Source organism: Ambystoma mexicanum, chromosome 1p (genome assembly GCF_040938575.1).
Source record: "Ambystoma mexicanum isolate Mex_15411 chromosome 1p, UKY_AmexF1_1, whole genome shotgun sequence".
Classification (NCBI taxonomy): Eukaryota; Metazoa; Chordata; class Amphibia; order Caudata; family Ambystomatidae; genus Ambystoma; species Ambystoma mexicanum.
Genome location: NC_090921.1, coordinates 1,059,534,317 through 1,059,553,149, shown reverse-complemented (window position 1 = coordinate 1,059,553,149; position 18,833 = coordinate 1,059,534,317). Strand labels below are relative to the sequence as shown.

The 18,833-nt window shown below is 41.4% G+C and overlaps 1 protein-coding gene across 2 annotated transcripts in view; it reads left to right on the top strand.

The window, feature by feature from the left end:
• Positions 1 to 18,833, top strand: part of LOC138447984 (zinc finger protein 879-like) — a 228,947-nt gene that overhangs the window by 129,124 nt on the left and 80,990 nt on the right. For both annotated transcript variants that reach the window (XM_069604513.1, XM_069604512.1), the window contains one exon: positions 11,907 to 12,059. In XM_069604513.1, the coding sequence (XP_069460614.1) occupies positions 11,907 to 12,059 (153 nt within the window). The remainder of the gene's footprint in view (positions 1 to 11,906; positions 12,060 to 18,833) is intronic.

Here is an 18,833-nt window from a genome sequence, read left to right as displayed (position 1 = left end):
ATTTGAACGGAAGAAAATGCCTTCAGTAGATCTTGCCAGGGGGAAAACTAGGCTAAAGATAAAACATAGTGAAGTAGCCACTATCCCGAGTCAATATGCCTATTCGATTGCTGGAAACCCGGAATTAGTAGTATGATTTTGGAGGCTTTTGAACAAGTCGTTGGCAAGGGAGGGAACACCCTTTATTACACCTAAACCCGCTTATGACTGGAAGTTAGTAGGGGTAAGAAAAGTTTTTAGAAAGGAGGTTAGAAGGCTTAAGGAAATGCAGACAAACATACAAAAAAAGCTTAAGGCCACCAAAGCCTTGAAAATGCAAAACAACGCTGAAAAGATGTTGAAGGCCATTTGTGGGAAACATCCCAGGTACATGTGGGATTTAATAAATAATGGTGGCAATTTTAGGGGAATTCACATGATGGGACAGGTAACCGAAGAGGGTTGGGTGAGGCAGTCCTTTGGGCCTTTTTGCTAAAGGAGATGGGAGGTTTGTAGCCAATTGGAACACGGCGGAAAATGGTTGGTCCTTTGAATTTCACTTGATAGAGGCAGGTATGTGCTGACTGAGCTCAGGCCTTCCAGGGCAGCTGGTCCTGATGGCCTCTCAAAATATACCTTAAAAGCTAACATCAACTCCTGGGCAAATCAAATGGTAGCATTATTCAAGCAAGTCATGATTAACAAACAGGTACCTTGCTCTTGGAGAGAGGCTATAGTATTCCCGATTTTTAAGAAGGGAGACAAAGGGGAGCCAAAGAACTACCGTCCTATCGCCCTGCTGGATTCACTGGGGAAGCTCTTTGCTTCGGTTGTTCTTCGTGACTTCAATGCCTGGGCGATCAGAAGTGGTAGATTAGATCCAAGGCAATCAGGATTTAAGAAGGGGGTAGGAACATCCCTCGATCTGTTTACCCTCAATCTGTTGAAGCAGAAACGGGTATAATCAAAATCCTATATTTATATGGAATATATAGACCTAGAACAGGCTTTGGATGGGGTGGACGGGCAACTTCTGTGGGCTAAATTGAAGGGCTGGAATTGCCCGACTGATGTGTTGGAGGCTATGCAATCGCTCTACACTGGGACATCCATCCAAGTAAGGTTAAAGGCTGCTGGGACTCTGTCGCGGAATATATATCTCTTCTGTAGGTTGAAACAGGGATACACGTTAGCGCCACTGTTCAGCCTATATATCGGACCTGGGTAAATCCCAGGCTGATATTAGAGCCTCCCCCTGCTCCCCCACACTCCCAATCTAAACAACAGTGAGATACCCTGGCTCCTATACGTGGACGGCAGTCGCTTCTTGGACTTTATTGCCATAGGTCTTCAAAGAAGAATTGACACATTTAATGATTATATGAGGGCAAATGGCATAAAGATAAATGTAAATAAATCAAAGGTGTTGACTATGATGTCTGCTGGTAGGAAAAGGAAGGAGACTTTTAAGTAAAGTAGAAGGTTAATGCTAAACTCCTAGAACTTGCCAAATCCATTGTGTACTTGGGAATCATGATAAATAATAAGAACCTGAATGAAAGTGGCCAGTACACGTTTTTGAGCAACAAATTGAAAAAGCTTTCCACGCACTGGTCAGTTAGTCAGTGGAGATAGTCGTTTCTCGCTAATCCCAATACTCACCTTCTATAAACAGAATGTGGTCCAAGTACTAAAGTATGGAGAAGCTTCATTAAACTTACATGGAAAGTATGGGCACTAATGGAAAGCTACTTGTGGCGCAGGGTTCTGAGAATCCCAAATTCATTATCAGTGGTAACCATTCGATAAGAACTCTGATTGCAATATATGGCATCCATAGTCCTATGCAAATCAATATCACTATCAGAAATGTTCAATGGCGGAAGGGGGACAGCCCTTTGCTATTTTACGATCCCTGGTCCATCCAGATGAAAAAGTGGTGAAAGACTGGAAATTGAAAATTGAAAAAGTCTTAAAACACCATAATATTAATATGTAGCTGTTGATTGGCAATCCACTTAAAGTGAAAGACAAATTGGAAAAGGCAGATTGGCTTGACACCACAGAAGTAAGAGATAAGGAACCTGCAAATTATGGTCTGTGGAAAGAGAGGAAAGGGTTGAATAGTATACCCAAGTACATGCAGAAGTTCCACTCGGTATATTTCAGATATCTGTTGCTGAGGTGTCGCCTGAAAATCATGCCTACAAAAGAAGTCTAATTAAAGAGACCTCAAATAAAAGTGGAAAATGCCTGCTGCGGAATCGCTAATTCAATTAGCTACCTCCTGCACTGCATTAACTGAACTTAGAACACTTTATCTGGGAGATCAACTAATTAGAATAAGGTCGCTAACTGCGGAAAATTGGTGGGACTTGGTTTTACTAGGAGAGAGAGTGGGGTTGGTAGTGGCTGTTACAACATTTGTCGGGGTTATTTTAAGAGAGCGAAAAACAAATGAAGTAAGGGAGGCAATCAATTTCCTTGTTTCTAGGGAGCAGTTTTTTTCTTTTTCTATTATTTTTCTCTGCCTTTTTATTAGTATGATATAAGCGTGTTGGAGGCCGTAGCTAACTTCTCACCGGCTGCAGGACACTGGATCGCCTCCTTTCTGAATCACTGAGAAAACAGTTTTTTCAAGGGAATCTGAGGCTCCCCCGATCCTTATTGAATTTGGTGTTCCACAGGGTGCGTGTCTTTCCCCCGTGCCTCTATAATATATTTATGGTCCCTTGCTTTGCTATGTTCAATCAAGAGGGGATCATATTCACCAACTATGCGGACGATGCGCAGTTTGTACTCCCTGTGGTTGGTTCTCATGAAATAGATGAGGCAGAATTGAATAGTTTATGCCTCTATTGAGAATTGGATGTTGGGGAACAATTTAGCTCTAAACAGGAGCAAGACAGCTTTTAATTGTTGGCTCGCAAGCTATGTTACTGAAGCTGGGCGCATCCTACGAGAGTTTCCAACTCAGTGAGGTCAAGATAACCCCCCGGAAGAAGGTTAAAACCTTGGGGGTTATCTTTGACCAGCATCTTACTTTGAAGGCTCATGTAGGGACTCTTGTCTCTGCAGCAGCCTTTTTCATTGCACTTTTGGCCCACCTCGGCCCCTTTAGTTGACAAGCTAATGCAGAGACCATCGCCCGAGCTATCATTGGAGCAAAAATAGATTACTGCTGCAATCTATTGGTGGGCATGAGTAAAACGGAAGGAAACAGACTTCAGGTTATACAAAATGGCGCTGTCAGAGTGGTGATGGGGCTGTCTCGTCGTGACCATGTGTAGGACGCTAGAAGATGACTGCACACCGACTCTTAGTCATCACTTTTAAATGTATCCAAGGCATTATGCCCAGTAATTTGAAGCAACTTACTGGGGGGAAAAAGCTCAAAGTCGATCATTAAGATCGGGTAAACAGACTTCTTATGGTTCCCAGAAGTAGAACCACGAAGGCTGAAATGGGAGCTTTTTGCCTGTCAGCACCCATGGCCTGAAATAGCCTGCCGCCTTAGCTCAGAGACCAGCCTAATTTGGAATACTTTAAAAGGAAACTGAAAACGTGGCTGTTCGCATAAAGTGTTCCCCTGTCAGAGCTTCTTTCCTGGTGTCTTCTGTAAGCTTTTTTTCTTTTTGTGTTTGTTTGCGCTCTAATGCCCACGGGTCCAAGGTTTCGCGCTTTATAAATGCTTTAAAGTAAAGTGTGCACTGGCTATGGCTGGGGAGTCTGGTTCAAGTTGCACTTTTGAAACCCTGAGGGGTCCTGCCAATGGTTCATACTCATGATGTTCCTGGGGTTTTTCTTTTTATTAGCGAAATGATATGGGAATCTGATGTCAAATTTTAAGGAATTGAACCAAATTGTTAAAGGTTTCTTTTTGTTTTCAATGTATGTTTGCATAAAACCAATAAAACTCTTAATTTAAAAAAAAAATACCACCCCAGGTGCAGGATCAGGTAGCGGCTGCCTTCCCCTGGCCACCTGGGAGGAGACTTTAGGCTGGGATTCTGTGATTGCGCCGGATTCCTCAAGGTGTGTGGCAGAAAAAAGGCTGTTTCCTTGTTCTTTTCCCTCTTGAATTCTGTGATTCCAGGCTGGTAATGTTGTGGAATCTGGTGGTGCATTGCCCTCTAAAGGTGGTGAGTTTGTCAGCCAGGTAGGAGAGGTATATTTGTTTTCTAGATTATCCTTGTGTGCTTGAAAGGCCAGCCACTGCAGCTTTAAGGATGAGCATGATGTGATTTAAATGTTAGTGCTGTTATGAGGCATGCTACACCACTTTCAGATGGGTCAACTTCACATCTGGGTCTGCTGCCCGTATGACTTTACCACTGTCAGGCTGGGGGATGGCCAGTGCTTGGACGTCTGTTCTGAAATTCAAAACAGAGTTGAAGGGCTTGACTCCGCAGAGGACTTAAAATAGGGGGATTCTGTGTTTAGAGTAAATGCGTGAATTCGCCAGGCTTAATTTCTGTCAACCAATTCTGCACTTGAGCATGGTGAGCTTCCTAGACTAATTCATTTTATGTTTATTCTGGTTTAGCTTAAGGTAAGTGCTTGCCTCCAGGCTTGGATGAGCAACAGACGTGTTTCAGTCAATGGATGTCATTGATGCAATGAAACTAAATGGATAAAGCTTTGTCTCCTCTGTGTATCTGGGTGTCTAGATGTCTGTGCTGGCGAAGAGTTCCATGAGAGCTTCCGTTAAAGTTTGAAGATGGCGGGAGGCTGAATGGAGCCTTCTGGAACTCTGTCATGGCCCAACTGGATGAGTTTGTATGGAGGTAGGAGTTGAACCTTTGTGAGACTGTTCTTGTCGAAGCCTCTGCAGGTGGGGAGGAGTTTAGAGGGCTTTATGGTCCACTGCATCTAAAGATACAGAGAAGTTGAGTAGGATGAGTGGGCAGGGGTCCTGTTTGTCCATGAGTTGTGGATAACTTGGATGGTGGCAGTCTCTGTGCTGCATTGTGGTCTGGGTACAGATTGGTAGCCCTGTAGGAGAATTGTGCATAGTGATCCTTTTCGTGCAGATGGATGGTGAAGGGCTTGTCGATTGTAATGGGGCGGTAGTTTGGCCATGTTGTCTGGGTCAAGTGTATGTTCCTACAGTAGAGCGAGGATCGGTCAAGATTTCAGTGCATCTGGGAAGATTCTTTCATAGAATATGCTGAATACAATTGGGTTGAGCAATCCCAGTGTCTTGCGCGCCTAGGTGTAACTTTAAATAACCTTATTTGGTCTCTTTTTATGAACTTGTATGATTGCTGCCCATTTCAGTGTCCAAGAGTTATTGCCCTATACTGTTCAAAATTATAACACATACCGATGCATTGACACCAATAACGGTGGCGCTGATCTATACCATTAAGTATTTATTATGATCTCAATGGATCATTTCATAAAGTGAGCTAATTTAATACTAATAAAACCGTACTGTGCCGATTGCGATGGAGGCAGGGGGAGTTTTATTACTTGATGGTGTATGGTACGTACTTCCTACATAGTGCTAATGTGATTTTTGAGCCGAGTGGCCAGATTCTGGGGGGACATGGCCACAGGCCATGGACCCAAGAATATGTCCACTGGCCACAACCATCACAGTAGTAATATGTATATAGTAACTATAGGTAATGTAGTAGGAGTCTGGCCAGAATCACCATAGCAGTATTTTGTGTATAATAATTATAGGTAATGTAGTGGGAGTACAAAGTGTTTATAATATGGAGGAATAATTTAATTGAACTGTATATGGTAATTGTAATTGTTTATTTATAGAGTGCTTATACAAGGTGAATTGCTTCAAGGCGGGACAGGAACATGGGAATACTGAGTCATTCTTATGCCTTGAAATTTCCAAGTGATCTTGCAAAAATGACTAGCAAACTTTGCCTGACGGCCTTAATACAAGTGCAGGCGTAAGACAAAAAAGGAGGAGTGAAGCATACTGTTTTTAAGCTACCATACTCGGCCAACAACGTTACAAATAGTGCAAGTGCGAGACAGATAGTAAGATGAAAGGGGTTGGGGGGGACATACAGAAACAAAAAACTACCGTACTAACCCTGGCGGACCAGGCCCAGTACACTCTAGGTGACTTAAGTGCCGACATTGAATGAAGGGGAGGAGGGAAAGGGAACAGCTGCGCCCAGTCCAAGGACCTCAGTTAAGTGCCGAGAGGTTACCATTCTCAAGGAATGAGTAAATATGTGCAGTAGTAGTAGTGGTGGGTGGAATGAAGAGGCTTATGGGCAAGTGCAAGGACTGACTGGGGAGCCTGAGACCTATGTGGTTCTGGAGATGCAGCAGGCGACCAGTCAGCAAATGGAGCCAAGTTGGGGGTAGGGCAGTAGGCAAGAGTTCTGAGGGGGTTAACAAAGGGAGGGGCAGGGGGAGGAAGGAAGGAAGGAAGGGAGAGAGAGGGAGAGGCACAGACAGACTGACTTGAGGAGTTTCCAGAACTTAAGGTGATCAGGCTCAAGACGGAGGGGGGCAGGGAGACTGTCCAGATGAAAGCACCAGCAGAGGAAAGGGATCTACCCCAATCCTTTTCGACTATGCAGAGGATCTTGAACTTGATTCTTTGCTTTACTTATGATTGTAGTACAATTGAGGATAGTGCTTATAGAATATGTATTTGATTATGATTGCTATGGTTACTTATAGCGTTGTGAAGCTGGAATCTCTGCATTATTTTCTGTGGAGAAAAAAAGTAAAATTTGTTAAGCAGGATAGTTTAAAAGCTGTAGTTGTATACAATTTTACATGTATATATTTTAGATCCTCATAAACGGTCTAGTGTAAGTGCTATGTTTGATATAGCATAAGTGTATGACACACTGCTGCTGTTTGGACATTAAATTATCAGTGGGGAAAAACAATCTGTACTGGATAAAAAACAATTAGTTACATGAGTGTAAGGGTGATAGTATGTTTTGTTTGAAGTATATTGTGAAGAGAATGCTTGAAGTAGATACCCGTTGGCTTATTATAACTACATTAGAGATTAGAAAATGTTTTGTTGTATAAGATTTGAGGTGTTTTGGAATGAAGGGTATTTTTCAAGTAGTTGGGTACCTGTTGGTGTATTCTAACTGTTCATTGTGCTATAGTTTGGTGACACAATTTGGGTTGAAGGAATGTTAAGTAGGCATTTGTTAAATGTGCTGGTAACCTATGTTTTGGACTTACTGAGGTATTGTTACACTCAAACCAACCACTTCTTTTTTTACCTATGCAGTGTAGTGCCCTGAAGTGGTTGTGGCACCAGTGTGGTTTACTATACCTACTGTCGTGAAGGTTTTCTTTCCTAGAGATACTTGGCTGTGTGTGAAGCCTGTAAGCTTAGTTATTTTTGGTATCATCTGAATTGTACCTTAGAAGCATTAATATGACATATTGGCTATGTGAGTTTATTTGTTTGGTGGAACGATTGTCTGAATTGCAAAAAGGACATAATATGCCTAGATGTGCATTCTGCAGAAGCTGGTGAAATGGAATGGATTCAGAATGTCACATTATACATATACAAACCATTCAGTTCATTAGGTATGTGGTCTTGTGAAACATGGTTGCAGAGAGTGCATGCATGTTTCCAAGTTTATGCAATCTGCAAGAATTTATATATAGGAATTCTTTTGGTTTCCAGTACTTGTAGGAAGTACATTAGGAATTCTTGTGGATCTTCATGTGTGTTTATAGTAAATTGTATCATTCCTGCACAGTAGTCCAATTCTTGCTTATACCCGAGACACTGTAAGTGTTGTTGATTATTTGTGGCATCTCTGTGAAAGACGAGCATTTGCAAACACAACTGGTCCGAGCCATTTAAGTGAATGTTGTGAACAATTGGTGGCAATTGAAAGAGAATATTCAGTGTCACATTAACATACACTTTACTCCAGTTGTGTTGCTAAATTTAAATGGACCAGAGAGTTCTGTTTGTGGATCGTTTGATGGGCCTGGAAATCGTTCTGGAGAAGAGACATTTGTGTCTTTCTTTTCTGATGGACTTGCAGTTGACTTTGTACTAGGCAGTTATGTGGTTGTATTGTTCGATGCAGAAGGAGGTGGTTGTTTTTTTTGCGGTATTTGTGGGAGATCTGCTATAGTGCTGCAAATGTCAATCAATACTTGATCGTGTGTTAGACCTTGTGATTTGTGAATAGTGACCGCATATGCAAGAGAGAGAGAGAATTGCTCTCTGCGTACGTACATGTCTTTGAAAAGAAGGAAACGTACTATTGTCCATCCAATTTCTTTAACTTCTGCACGTTTGTCAAAGTGGATGTTAATGTCATGTGGATATATTTGGAAGCCAAAAACTGTACCAAATGCTCCACTGACTAAACCTTATTCTACATCAAGGTTACGTTTTAGAATTACTCTGCAGTTTAGACACAAGGTCAATATTTTCTCCAATCCAGCTGTGTTGGCGATACATTTTTCTAAGCTATTTAGTCGTCTTGTTGCTTGTTGACACATGGGAAGTGTCATGCCGTGCACTTCTAGTTTGTCTGTGCAGCTGATATGCCGTCTGAGTTGCATTTCTTTTTTCAACATTGTCTCATTGAATTGACTACAGCTTGCAAGGGTTGGCATTAAGAACATACATTTTAGATTTTGTTGTGTTAATTGTTCCATGACAGCAGGAGCAGATGTGTTTGTCCATATAGTTCATGGATTAGTCTACTATTTAAGATGGATTTTGCATCTTTGGTAAGCAGACCAGTTTTAATGCTTTTTAAAATGTTAGCATAGCTGAGGTCTGCAGACTGGCACATGTTTTGAGTTGGTTCTCTGTAGAGAAAATGTTGCCAGAGATTTACATTTCCAATGCTGCTGAGGGTATTGCAGCATTGTTTGTGTCCTAATGTTTTGAAAATAGGTTGACCTTTCACTCGTGATAACTAGGAGCTCTCCGAAAACAATAACATGTTTTCCTCCAAACAGTTCTTCGTGGTTGGTTTCTGGGACAACTTGCATTCCAAGAAGAATTAAAGCCAACATGAGGTTGGAAACCATGCTTACTTCATCTATCAGTAGCACTTCCATTTGTTTTAGAATTCTGCACACTTCAGTAGCAGCTTCTGCTGATCATTTGTAGTATTCTAATTGGTTTTGGTGATCTATGGGAAGGAGCAGTAGTCGATGTAGAGATACACCTCCTATGTTGTAGACATCTAAACCTCTGGGGGATGTTACTACACCCGAAAGGTTGTTGTTTGTTAAGCTTTGTAGAAATGTGCTGGTTATTTCTGTTAATGTTTTACCAGAACCAGCTTCACCACTTACATACAGGAGCAGAGGTTTATAATGTTTACAGCTACAGGTTTTAGTTTCATGTTTAAAACCATGTTCAATTTCTTGAGTGACTTCTAGATAAATGGTGAGTTGTTCATTATTTAGCTGGGATTTCAGCACTGACAAGTCTTCCTCAGATTGTTTTTATTGATGCATGGTATTTTCTACTTCAGTCATGGCTATTTCCGCTTCATTTAGAATGAGTGGTTCTCCAAGTGGTTCTTGGCTTCCTGTAAATGAAGGTTGGCTGCCCTCAGGAGTGTCTTTGTCTAGTTGAGCTTCAATTTCTTCCTCTTGCTTGCGTTCACTGTCCAACATTTGTTTGTATTGTTTGAAATTGTCATTTGCTATACTGCTTTCATTTGCTTTGAATGCAGCTTCCAATGAGTCATAGACACCTAATAATTCTTTTTCTTCTTTCCAAGGTTTAAAAAGTTGGAGTAGGGCCATGTAATCTGATTCTCTATGTTGTGCAGATTTAAATAACTTCATATGATTAATTAGACAGGTTCGTGAGTTTCACTAGGCTTCCTTCATGACTGAATATTTGCCAGTTGTCATTTGGTGTGACGACGTTTTTGTAGGTTTTGGTTTCGGCAATGCCGAACAGACACATGTTTTCCAAAGCAGTACTTCTGTTTGGGTAGTACATGTCAATTAAATTGTTTTTTAAAATGTCCTCGTTGTTGGGAACATTTGTGGCTATGTTTTCTATCTCTTGGTAGGATTTTAGTACTCTTTTCCGGGATGAAGCTGATCCAAGGTTCATTCAGACAATGTGTTCAGATTTGCCATATAAGCTGTTCCTGTTTAACTGTCTGCTGCTTCGTAGCACCTGCATTCTCTATGGGAGAGCATTGTTATACCAAAGCTGTACAATTTCTGTGATAAGTGTTTTTTCAGATGATCTGTCATCCCACGGGTCCTTTAGCTCTGTTTGCTCAGCTTTAGTGAGATAGGCTGTGACATAAGTTGCAACTGCAGTGGAATTGTCTTCAATGTATTGTATGCCTATGTTTGCATTCCACAAGAGGGCAATGATTGCATTGTAATCATTGATGTACTTGGATGGCTTTGTCCCTTTTAATGGTGTATGTATTGTTAGGGGATTTGCCTTTTATGCTGTGTGATTAAGACATCAGGTTGGGTGGCTTTGCAGGGCTTGGGAGGTTTAACATCTCCCAGCATGGAAATGGGGGTCTGTAGGGGTTGACTCCAGGTGAAGGATCAGGGAAGGATTTAAGAGGAACAGGTTGTCGTTGGAGAGCCAGAATAATAGAGGAGTAGGAGGTAGGAGTTAAATAATGGCCTCTAAAAAGGACGAGGTGATGTCAGAGTGGGCGAGCGTTAAAGACCTTATTGATAATGAACCCCCTACAACCACCATTTCCAACAGGTTAAGGAGAGTTGGGGAAGGTCCAGGGAGCTTCGTTTGCAGGCAGAACCCTCCGACAGTGTACAGGATCCTCTGGGGAAAGCAGGATGTAGAAAATAACTGATCTGCTTGCATGTCATGACAGACATTCATGGGGTTTGTGGGCAGTGACTATCTACTTAAGGGTTTGTTGACATTTTGAGTTGATGATTTAGCACACATTGATAAACTTATTTTTAAAGTTGAGAAGAAAACCTCATGCCTGATCACATGACCCTCCTATTGCTATTCACATAATTCTTTCCTGTTTGCGAACCACATAGTGTATTTACTGCTTTGTACCATTTTTCAGCAGCTACAGTGAGAGTCCAGGCTGCTGTCACAGTTTTCCTCCATTCGTAAATAAGGGAGATAAGTCCTTCAAGAGAGCTGTTTTCAGGCCGCTCCAATTCTGTACCTTTATTGGTTGGGTTTCACATTGCTCTACATTTCTTGCAAGCCACTTGAAAGCACCAACGTTGCCTAATTCGAATTTAGAAATTGAAGGAGACTAATGAAGTGTAGTAAACTGTTGCATTTTAACAGCCAGCTTTTAAAGTTAGAAAAATAAAGTTAAGTAATTCTGCTGCTTCTTATTTCTGAATGTGATCCTCCTCTGTCCTAAACTCAGTGTTGCATCTAAAAGTTAACCTGTCCTCCGTGGTTCTCCTGTCTGGTTTCTTGTGATTAGTTTCCTTAATCAGAAGCACATATCCTGGAATCTGGCATCACCAACTGCGTGCATGTAGCCACCTTTTGTTCTTCATTTGTGTTTCTATATGTAATTACATTTCCTCTTGGATCTGTAAGCCTTGTGGACATGCACTAAACTGCATCTCCTAGTTAGGCCCATGGGCCTCGCTTCTTCCCCTGTAAATTGCAACATTGTGCAGTTAGTGCTCTGTGCCTCACTTCTGCTAGCACTTAACCACATCTCATAGCTTGGACCAAGATTTTCTTTTCCTGCACAGGCACACACTTTCAGTTAGGGCTGTGTGCCTCCTGATGCCATGTGCTACCCTTATTTGCTATGGGTCTCATAGTATTATTCTATACCTTTGCATTAGGTGCTGTCTGCTTACTGTGCTCTCCATGTGATGTCACTCTTCTCTGTCGTAATGTAAGTTAGTGTTTATTCGTTTGCTGCTGCTCACCCTTAAATACTAAACCCTGTCATTGAGGTTTGATGTGTTGTATATTTATTATGCAGGTTATCCAATGGTCAACCCAGACATTCTTTTATCTTTGACGGCGGTAAAGGAGTCACATAAGATTGTGGGCTATGAGTGTGAGAAAGAAACACAGTTCACTCAGCACCAAGAGCCTGAAAGATGTGAAAGTGTCACCAATCCTTACATGATGGGTGAGTTAGCTACTTCCAACAGTACAATAATTGCAAGGAAGTCCTGGTCCAGTCTAATTTATTTAAGCTGTTGAGATTGTTCTTTTTTACTTTTTTGGGCTGGTTCTGTAATTCAATGTGCCACTGCAGGTTTTCAGGTGTGTACTTTTATTGCTTGTAGCACTTTGTGAGGGGGTATTCTTGACTCTTGTATCAGTCAACTCGAGACCTGGAAGCCTCCTCTAAGTAGCCTACTAAGTGGGGTTGGGAGGTTTAAGTATGCATTTGAGTTACACTAGGAGTTAAAGCAATGCACTAGGTTGTCTCATCTGTGACCACTTGAAACTTTCTACTAACCTCAATTAACCTTTGTGGATGACCCCATATTGATGTATTAAACAGATATATAGTTCAGCAGCTATTTCTGCTGTATTTGTGTATATACATCTCAGAGAAATTAGTATTCATTTACTCTAATACTAAGCCTCTCAGATATGTTAATTCTTTTTAGGATAGTGTGGGGTGTAGGAAGACCTACCTTTAGTGAAAGTCCACAGAAGTTCCTTAGATCTTTGCAGCCAGAAGTCAATTCCATATTTGTTGTTCCTGGTGAAGCAGACCATGACCAAATTGAAAGTGTGAGCAGACCTAAGGCTAAGGGGGATAAGTCTGTGGGACAATCCAAACAAACAAAATAAATGAAATGCAGTCCACTGAAACTGACATCCAAAAAGAAAGCTAAAAGGGTAGATGCATTCTCAAAAGAGCAGGGGATTTTACCTTTCTGATTAAAGAAAAAGCACCAAAGACATAAATAGCTAAGGGGTCTGACTTGGAATTACGCTTGGGACAATCATTGAGGAACTGATCAAGGATTCCTGTGGCCAAGAAGAAAGTACTGACACTGTCTTTACATCAGATAAACAACCATTGGTGTTGAGACATATTCCTCATATAGAGGAAATAAATTTGTCATCTATGGACATTCCCGACTACGCAAAGCTCTTTGTCGACATTGACCTAGTCAGCACTATGAAGATTGCCTCCGTTTCAGAGAGCTCCAAAATAGGCCTGGATCAATTGTTTAGAGAGTCCACGGACACATCCTTAAATTGTATTGACCTTTTTCAATTGTTTGCTATGATTCTGCCCTTCCGTTTACTCTCAAGACATAAGTTTGGTGTAATTTGTGGAGGACACGCGTGGGGACGTGGTTGTGATTCATGTTGCTTCAAGACTTATTGAAAATATAATTCTAAGCCAAACTGAAGCATTCTTAACACTGGGCATTGATGTATTTCCATAGTATCGGGGCATTGATTTGGGAAAAGATAAGCAGGAAATGTACAAATTAAGGATGAAGGAAATTACACTTGTTTGCTTAAAACATTGGGAAAAAGAAAAGCATTGCCGTACCTCGGTGGGCAGAAGGCTAGGGAAGGTATGTTTGTGTAACAATGATTCTGCCACGGTAAAAGAGGTCAGTGATTGGGCTTGGCTCCTAGCCCTGTTGGCAGCAAAAAGGGATAGCCCGTCATCTTTAATGATTCCTTTATTAAAAAAAGCTTTGTACTGGAATTCTCATGGATACTGTAGTCTTTTTTTTCTTTTCTTTTTTTGTTTAAAAAATCGGGGATTGTATTCTTGATGTTCCAATTTCAAATGTGTGTTGCAAGAGGTCTGGCTAATCGATCACCTCATCTAGATGGCTACTTTATTATTTAAAATTTAAGCAAGAAAAAGCTTGATTGGTAGACCTCCAGGTGGGGGGAGGTCTTATTATTGGAATTGACAACACACTTTAACTCCAAGAATGGCCCACCCCACTAGATTATAATCTGGTGGTGAGTTTAAATTGGGACGAGAGCAACCAAACTACCAATTGTCGCCTTCTCCTGATAAACATCTAGTGGAACCATCACAAGTCAAATGAAGAGTCACTCCACAGAGAAATAAGCAATTTGTTGAGAAGGTGCTATAGTCAAACCAAATAATCATTGCTTGCAATTTAAACTGTTTTTGTCCCATCATGATGCCATGAATGACAAACCTTTTTACTAAAATTGTTTGGCTGATGATTCCATTCAGGCCATCAGTAGATTTAGTGAATAACTGTCAGATGTATAAGCTGAATGGCAACACCAGGTGATATTCTCAATTGTTCTACTTTGCAGCGGTGTACATTTAACGCCACAATTGATAATATTTTTTGCTCTCCACCCCTGTTGTCGAAAATCTGTTGTCTGCATCTCATTGAATTTGCTCTTAGTAGCCAAGCCTATTTTTACACTTGCATTTAAATTTAGCTTTCAAAAGCTAACCGATGTTAAGGGACGTACATCGCTTGAAGTCAACAACTCTGGAAACAGAATAATCTAGTTACCTAAAAATCGGATCTAATCTACTTCATGAAGTGTTTAACGACGGCAGGTTCTGTAGTAAGACAGAGACATAATTAATCATGAGCTATGGGTCCATATTAAAGCTAGTTGTGAACGCATTTTGTAAATGCATGCTGGTACCAAAAATGGGCTTCATTCTTGCTCACATCTTTGAAGAAGTATCCCACAGGAAAAGAGAATATCGTGAGGCAGTCTGAAACTTGTTGAACATGACTAATCAATGTGTAGAACTCCTGCATAAAAAGCAACAAGTAAAACAATCCTACAATAATTGGGTTAAACAACATAAAATGTATTTGAATTGACAGAAAATGTATACTGCCCAATGCCTGTGGAAAGAACAAATCTAATTTCTGGGAATATGCTAACATCAAATTTATACCCACACAAATCCGATCTCAAACATTTTTGGATAAACATTTATGTTGAAAAATTTGGCACAGCGCTAACTACTAAGCCCATATTTCATAAAGAATTATTGGGACGAAGGAAGTGTATTTTTGCCTGTTCCAATATTGTATCGAGAATTAAGAAAGTGAAAGATTCAAGAGCGGTGGGGCCAGATGGACTGTCCAACCTGGTATTAAAAGAGGAACCAGTAATGTGGACCGCGTTTCTGTGTCCTGTATTTCTAGATTTATCAATGCAATGCATTTTACTGTCTACATGTTCCAAACGTTTTATAGTACCTCTCTACAAGAAAGGTTACCGCAATAATGCCAATAATTCCCGCCCAATTGCATTGCTGGACTCCACAAGCAAAATGTTTGCCTCCCTTATGCGTTTGGAGCTCGAGCAATGGGAACTAGACTATAATAGACTACCTGAACTACACACATGGTTTAGAAAAAGGAGGGGTACCATCCTTACTGGCTTGATTGTTAAGATGTTACAGGTGTTTGGCCTGGGATTTTGGCCTGGGCCAATTCCCTTGCTCCTCTTTATGTATGTAGAATGCGTGGATATGTGATTTGCTTTTAATGGGGTCAATAGGCAGCTATTGTGGAACCAGCTACAGACATGGGGCATCTCAGAGGGCCTACCGAGGCTGTTTATTGTATTCATAACAGAATGACCAGCCAGGTTCGGTTGAATTAATCTGGCTAGTTATCTTGACAAATGCCAACTTTTATTGGTCTCAGACGGGATGTGTACTGGCCCCTTGACTTTTTAATCTCTACCTATCGGACATATAGGAAGAGCTTCAAAGTCTACAATCCTTCACTCTCGAACATAGCCATTATCATGTACCTCTAACATTTGCAGGCAAAATGATGCTCTTCGACAGTAGTCTTATAGGGCTGCAGCACCTTGTGAAAGAGATGAGTCCATATATGGAAATGAACCATCTTGCGTTGAACACAACCAAATCAGCCATTTTTCGTGTTAAAAAAGGGTAGGAAAGGTGTACATTTTTCTTGGTACATTAATGGGGAACAGTTGAATATAGTACACCAGCTAATTTACCTGGGCATTTCCTTAGACGACAAGCCACAAGTTAGTAATATTAGATTTTGTACAAGGCTGCCCTTCTTAAGGGCCCAAATGATAAAGATTAAGAAAGAATATTGTAATTATGTAATGTTCATTTTAATAAAGTTTTACAATTTTAAAGTAATTCCATCATTAACCTATGCCCTTGAAGTAACCCATATGTCTTGATTGGGGCAGTTAATCGCCTAGTGTTAGGCAAGATTGTATGCAGTACACTTTGGGAACATTACAACATCCCTGACTACAGGTAATAAGCTTACACTACACAGCTTTGGTAGCGCGTTGAGCAGCCAGGCTTATCTCAAGAGGGGTCAATATGATCGGTAGGGGAGTTACTCAGAAATTCACAGTGACAAGTATTCAAATAAACTCTTACACACAAGGTTTCTTGAATAAACAATTATTAATTTATTTATCGGTCAGTTAAAGTAGGCCTCCTTCAAAAGGGGGCAATATAATAGTAACACTCAAAGATGCTTCACAAAATACACACTCTCAATATTTCTAAATCAGTAAGTACCCTTTTGGGATGGACCTATACCCTGAGGTGACTTCAATAGCAAGGGTGCTAGGGACATTAATATATCACTGTTGCATTTAGAGTCATTTAAGAGTAAGTCAAAGGAAAAAGGTTATTAGAACATACAAGAGACCACAAATATTCTTAAGCAGGCAAATACTTTCAGATCCCCCAATAAGAGTCATTCAGTAGAACAGGCTAAGCCAAAGTCAATGGGCAAAAGTCTATGTGAGCTGAAGCACTTCTTTGCAGTTAAGTAAGAAAAGTCTTTGCACAATGTTTTAGAAGTCTTTGAAGAAAAGGAAGAATCAATGTAGGGCCACAAGCCAGACTTGTGAGTAGTAGAAAATGCAAGCAACTCTACAGCAAGAGGTAAGTTCTCTCAACTTTTACAATACCTTGGTATTGGAGAAAAAGTGCAGCAGATGACTTCTGTTCCTGAGCAGCTCTGCAGATCTCACTGTTCCTGGGCCTCAGTCGTGGGGCAAGAGGGAGGACTTCTGGGGACTCCTGCACTGCAATGGGACGGTCACCGCTCGCAACCAGCAATCTTCAAACAAGTGGTTGTTCAGTGTTTCAGCTCCTCGCGTCTACTGCAAATAGTAACACTGCGGTTCCTGGCTGTCGAGATGGGCTTTCCTTGCTTCTGGGGTCCTGCTCTCTGTTTAGGGGGCTCGGGCTTGGCCAGTCCTGCTTCCTGGGAGTCCAGAGAATCTTCCTGGAGCTCTTGGCCAGCTTAAAAGCAATGCACACAATCTGGTGTTCCTCTCCCTGGCATTTCGATTTCCAGCAGCAACTCTGTGGAAAGTCAACCAGCTCTGAGAGAATGTCCAGGTGGCTTACTTTGGAGTTGATTGGTCCCACCAACTCAAAGGGAGAAGTAGTCCTTGTAGGGGCTTCTGTGTCGATACGAATTTGGAGTTTCAGCACAGCAGCAGGGCTTCACTGGGCAAACCAACGGTCCAGGAGTAGCAGCAGGTGTCCTCTTCAAGTTCTTCTTTGGTTCCTTCGTCCAGTGGTCGACTCTGCCTTCCAAGCCAAAAGCCTCGCCTTTTATTCAGTTCTCTCCCATTCATTCCAGACTAGCTGTCAGTCACCCAGCAGGGTGGCTGTCCTTGCCAGACAGTCAGCCGCCAATCACTACAGAGTGCATTTGGGTTTCCTAGGAGACTAAGCACAGGGAGTTTTGGGCACCTCCCTCACTTCCTGCCCACCCCAGAGCCCCTGGAGCCAGAGGCGGGCTTCACTTGTGAATCCTGCCAAAGGCAAAGCGAACAAAGGGACCAAACCTGGTTTGGCGCGCAGCGTAAATCTCAAGAAGGACCTTTCCACAAAGAAATGGTGAAAAAAGAAGACTGGGGCCATTTTGACAAAATTGGCACCCTTGGGTGCTTTACTGCAGCTGCGAACGCAGCCCGCGGTAAATGCACACCACAGTAGTTAAAAGTAAACCACTGCCATCAGCCATTCAGTGAGGAAAGGGTAACATTAAAAAGGTTACATGAGAAGCTAGACAAAGGGGATACTAGGTAACCCCTCCAGCACCCTTTTGTAAGATAGTGTGTACTGAGTCTAGAAATGTACAAATGTAAGTAAAGTCAATTTCACTTTACCACTCTGGGAAACAGTAGTTAATCCCAGAGAAGGTATTTAAGCCTTGGGAAATCTGAAATACTTCGCTGACACTGCACTGAGGGTGCTGTGTGACACAATGTAAAAGATTATGCCTATGGAGTTTGTCAGGCTCCATAACCAAAAGAAACACAAAGTTCAGATATCACATTAAAATACATGAGAGTGGGGGAAAAAGGGTCTCGCTCTCTCCAGGTTTAAAACAATCAAGTCCTCAAAATCCAGCAAAGTTGCCGAGGGTCTCTAAGGTGGAGAGAATTAGCACATTTATGAGAATTCTCCCTAACACCTAGAAAGCCTTGTCTGGAAACAGACCTTAAATTTACTTTCTTCTCTACCCATGGCACTTACCAGGTATGACTTTGGCCATCAATCCTTGCGATCCATTATCATGTCTTAGAAGCTCATCTTTTATAAAAGTTTGAATCGTCATAAGTATTTCTTATGAAGATCTTGAGATAAATCATCGACGATAATTGATGTTTTCATTACTGAGTGTGATGTCCTCCTACAAGAAATAGGCTGTAATTGTCTAATACTCTCTGGAAATCTGAATTAAGGTGAAAAATAAAATTAAGTGGTATGATAGGATTTGAAAAGAGAAGGAAATATCAACATATCCGCTGCTTAAAGAATATAGCTGCACGAGCCGAAAATATTTTCACTTCCCAAATACATAACTATCTTTCCAGATTGGAAATATAGATATGTCTTGAAGCCATTTACATGAGAGGGAAGGGCCACATC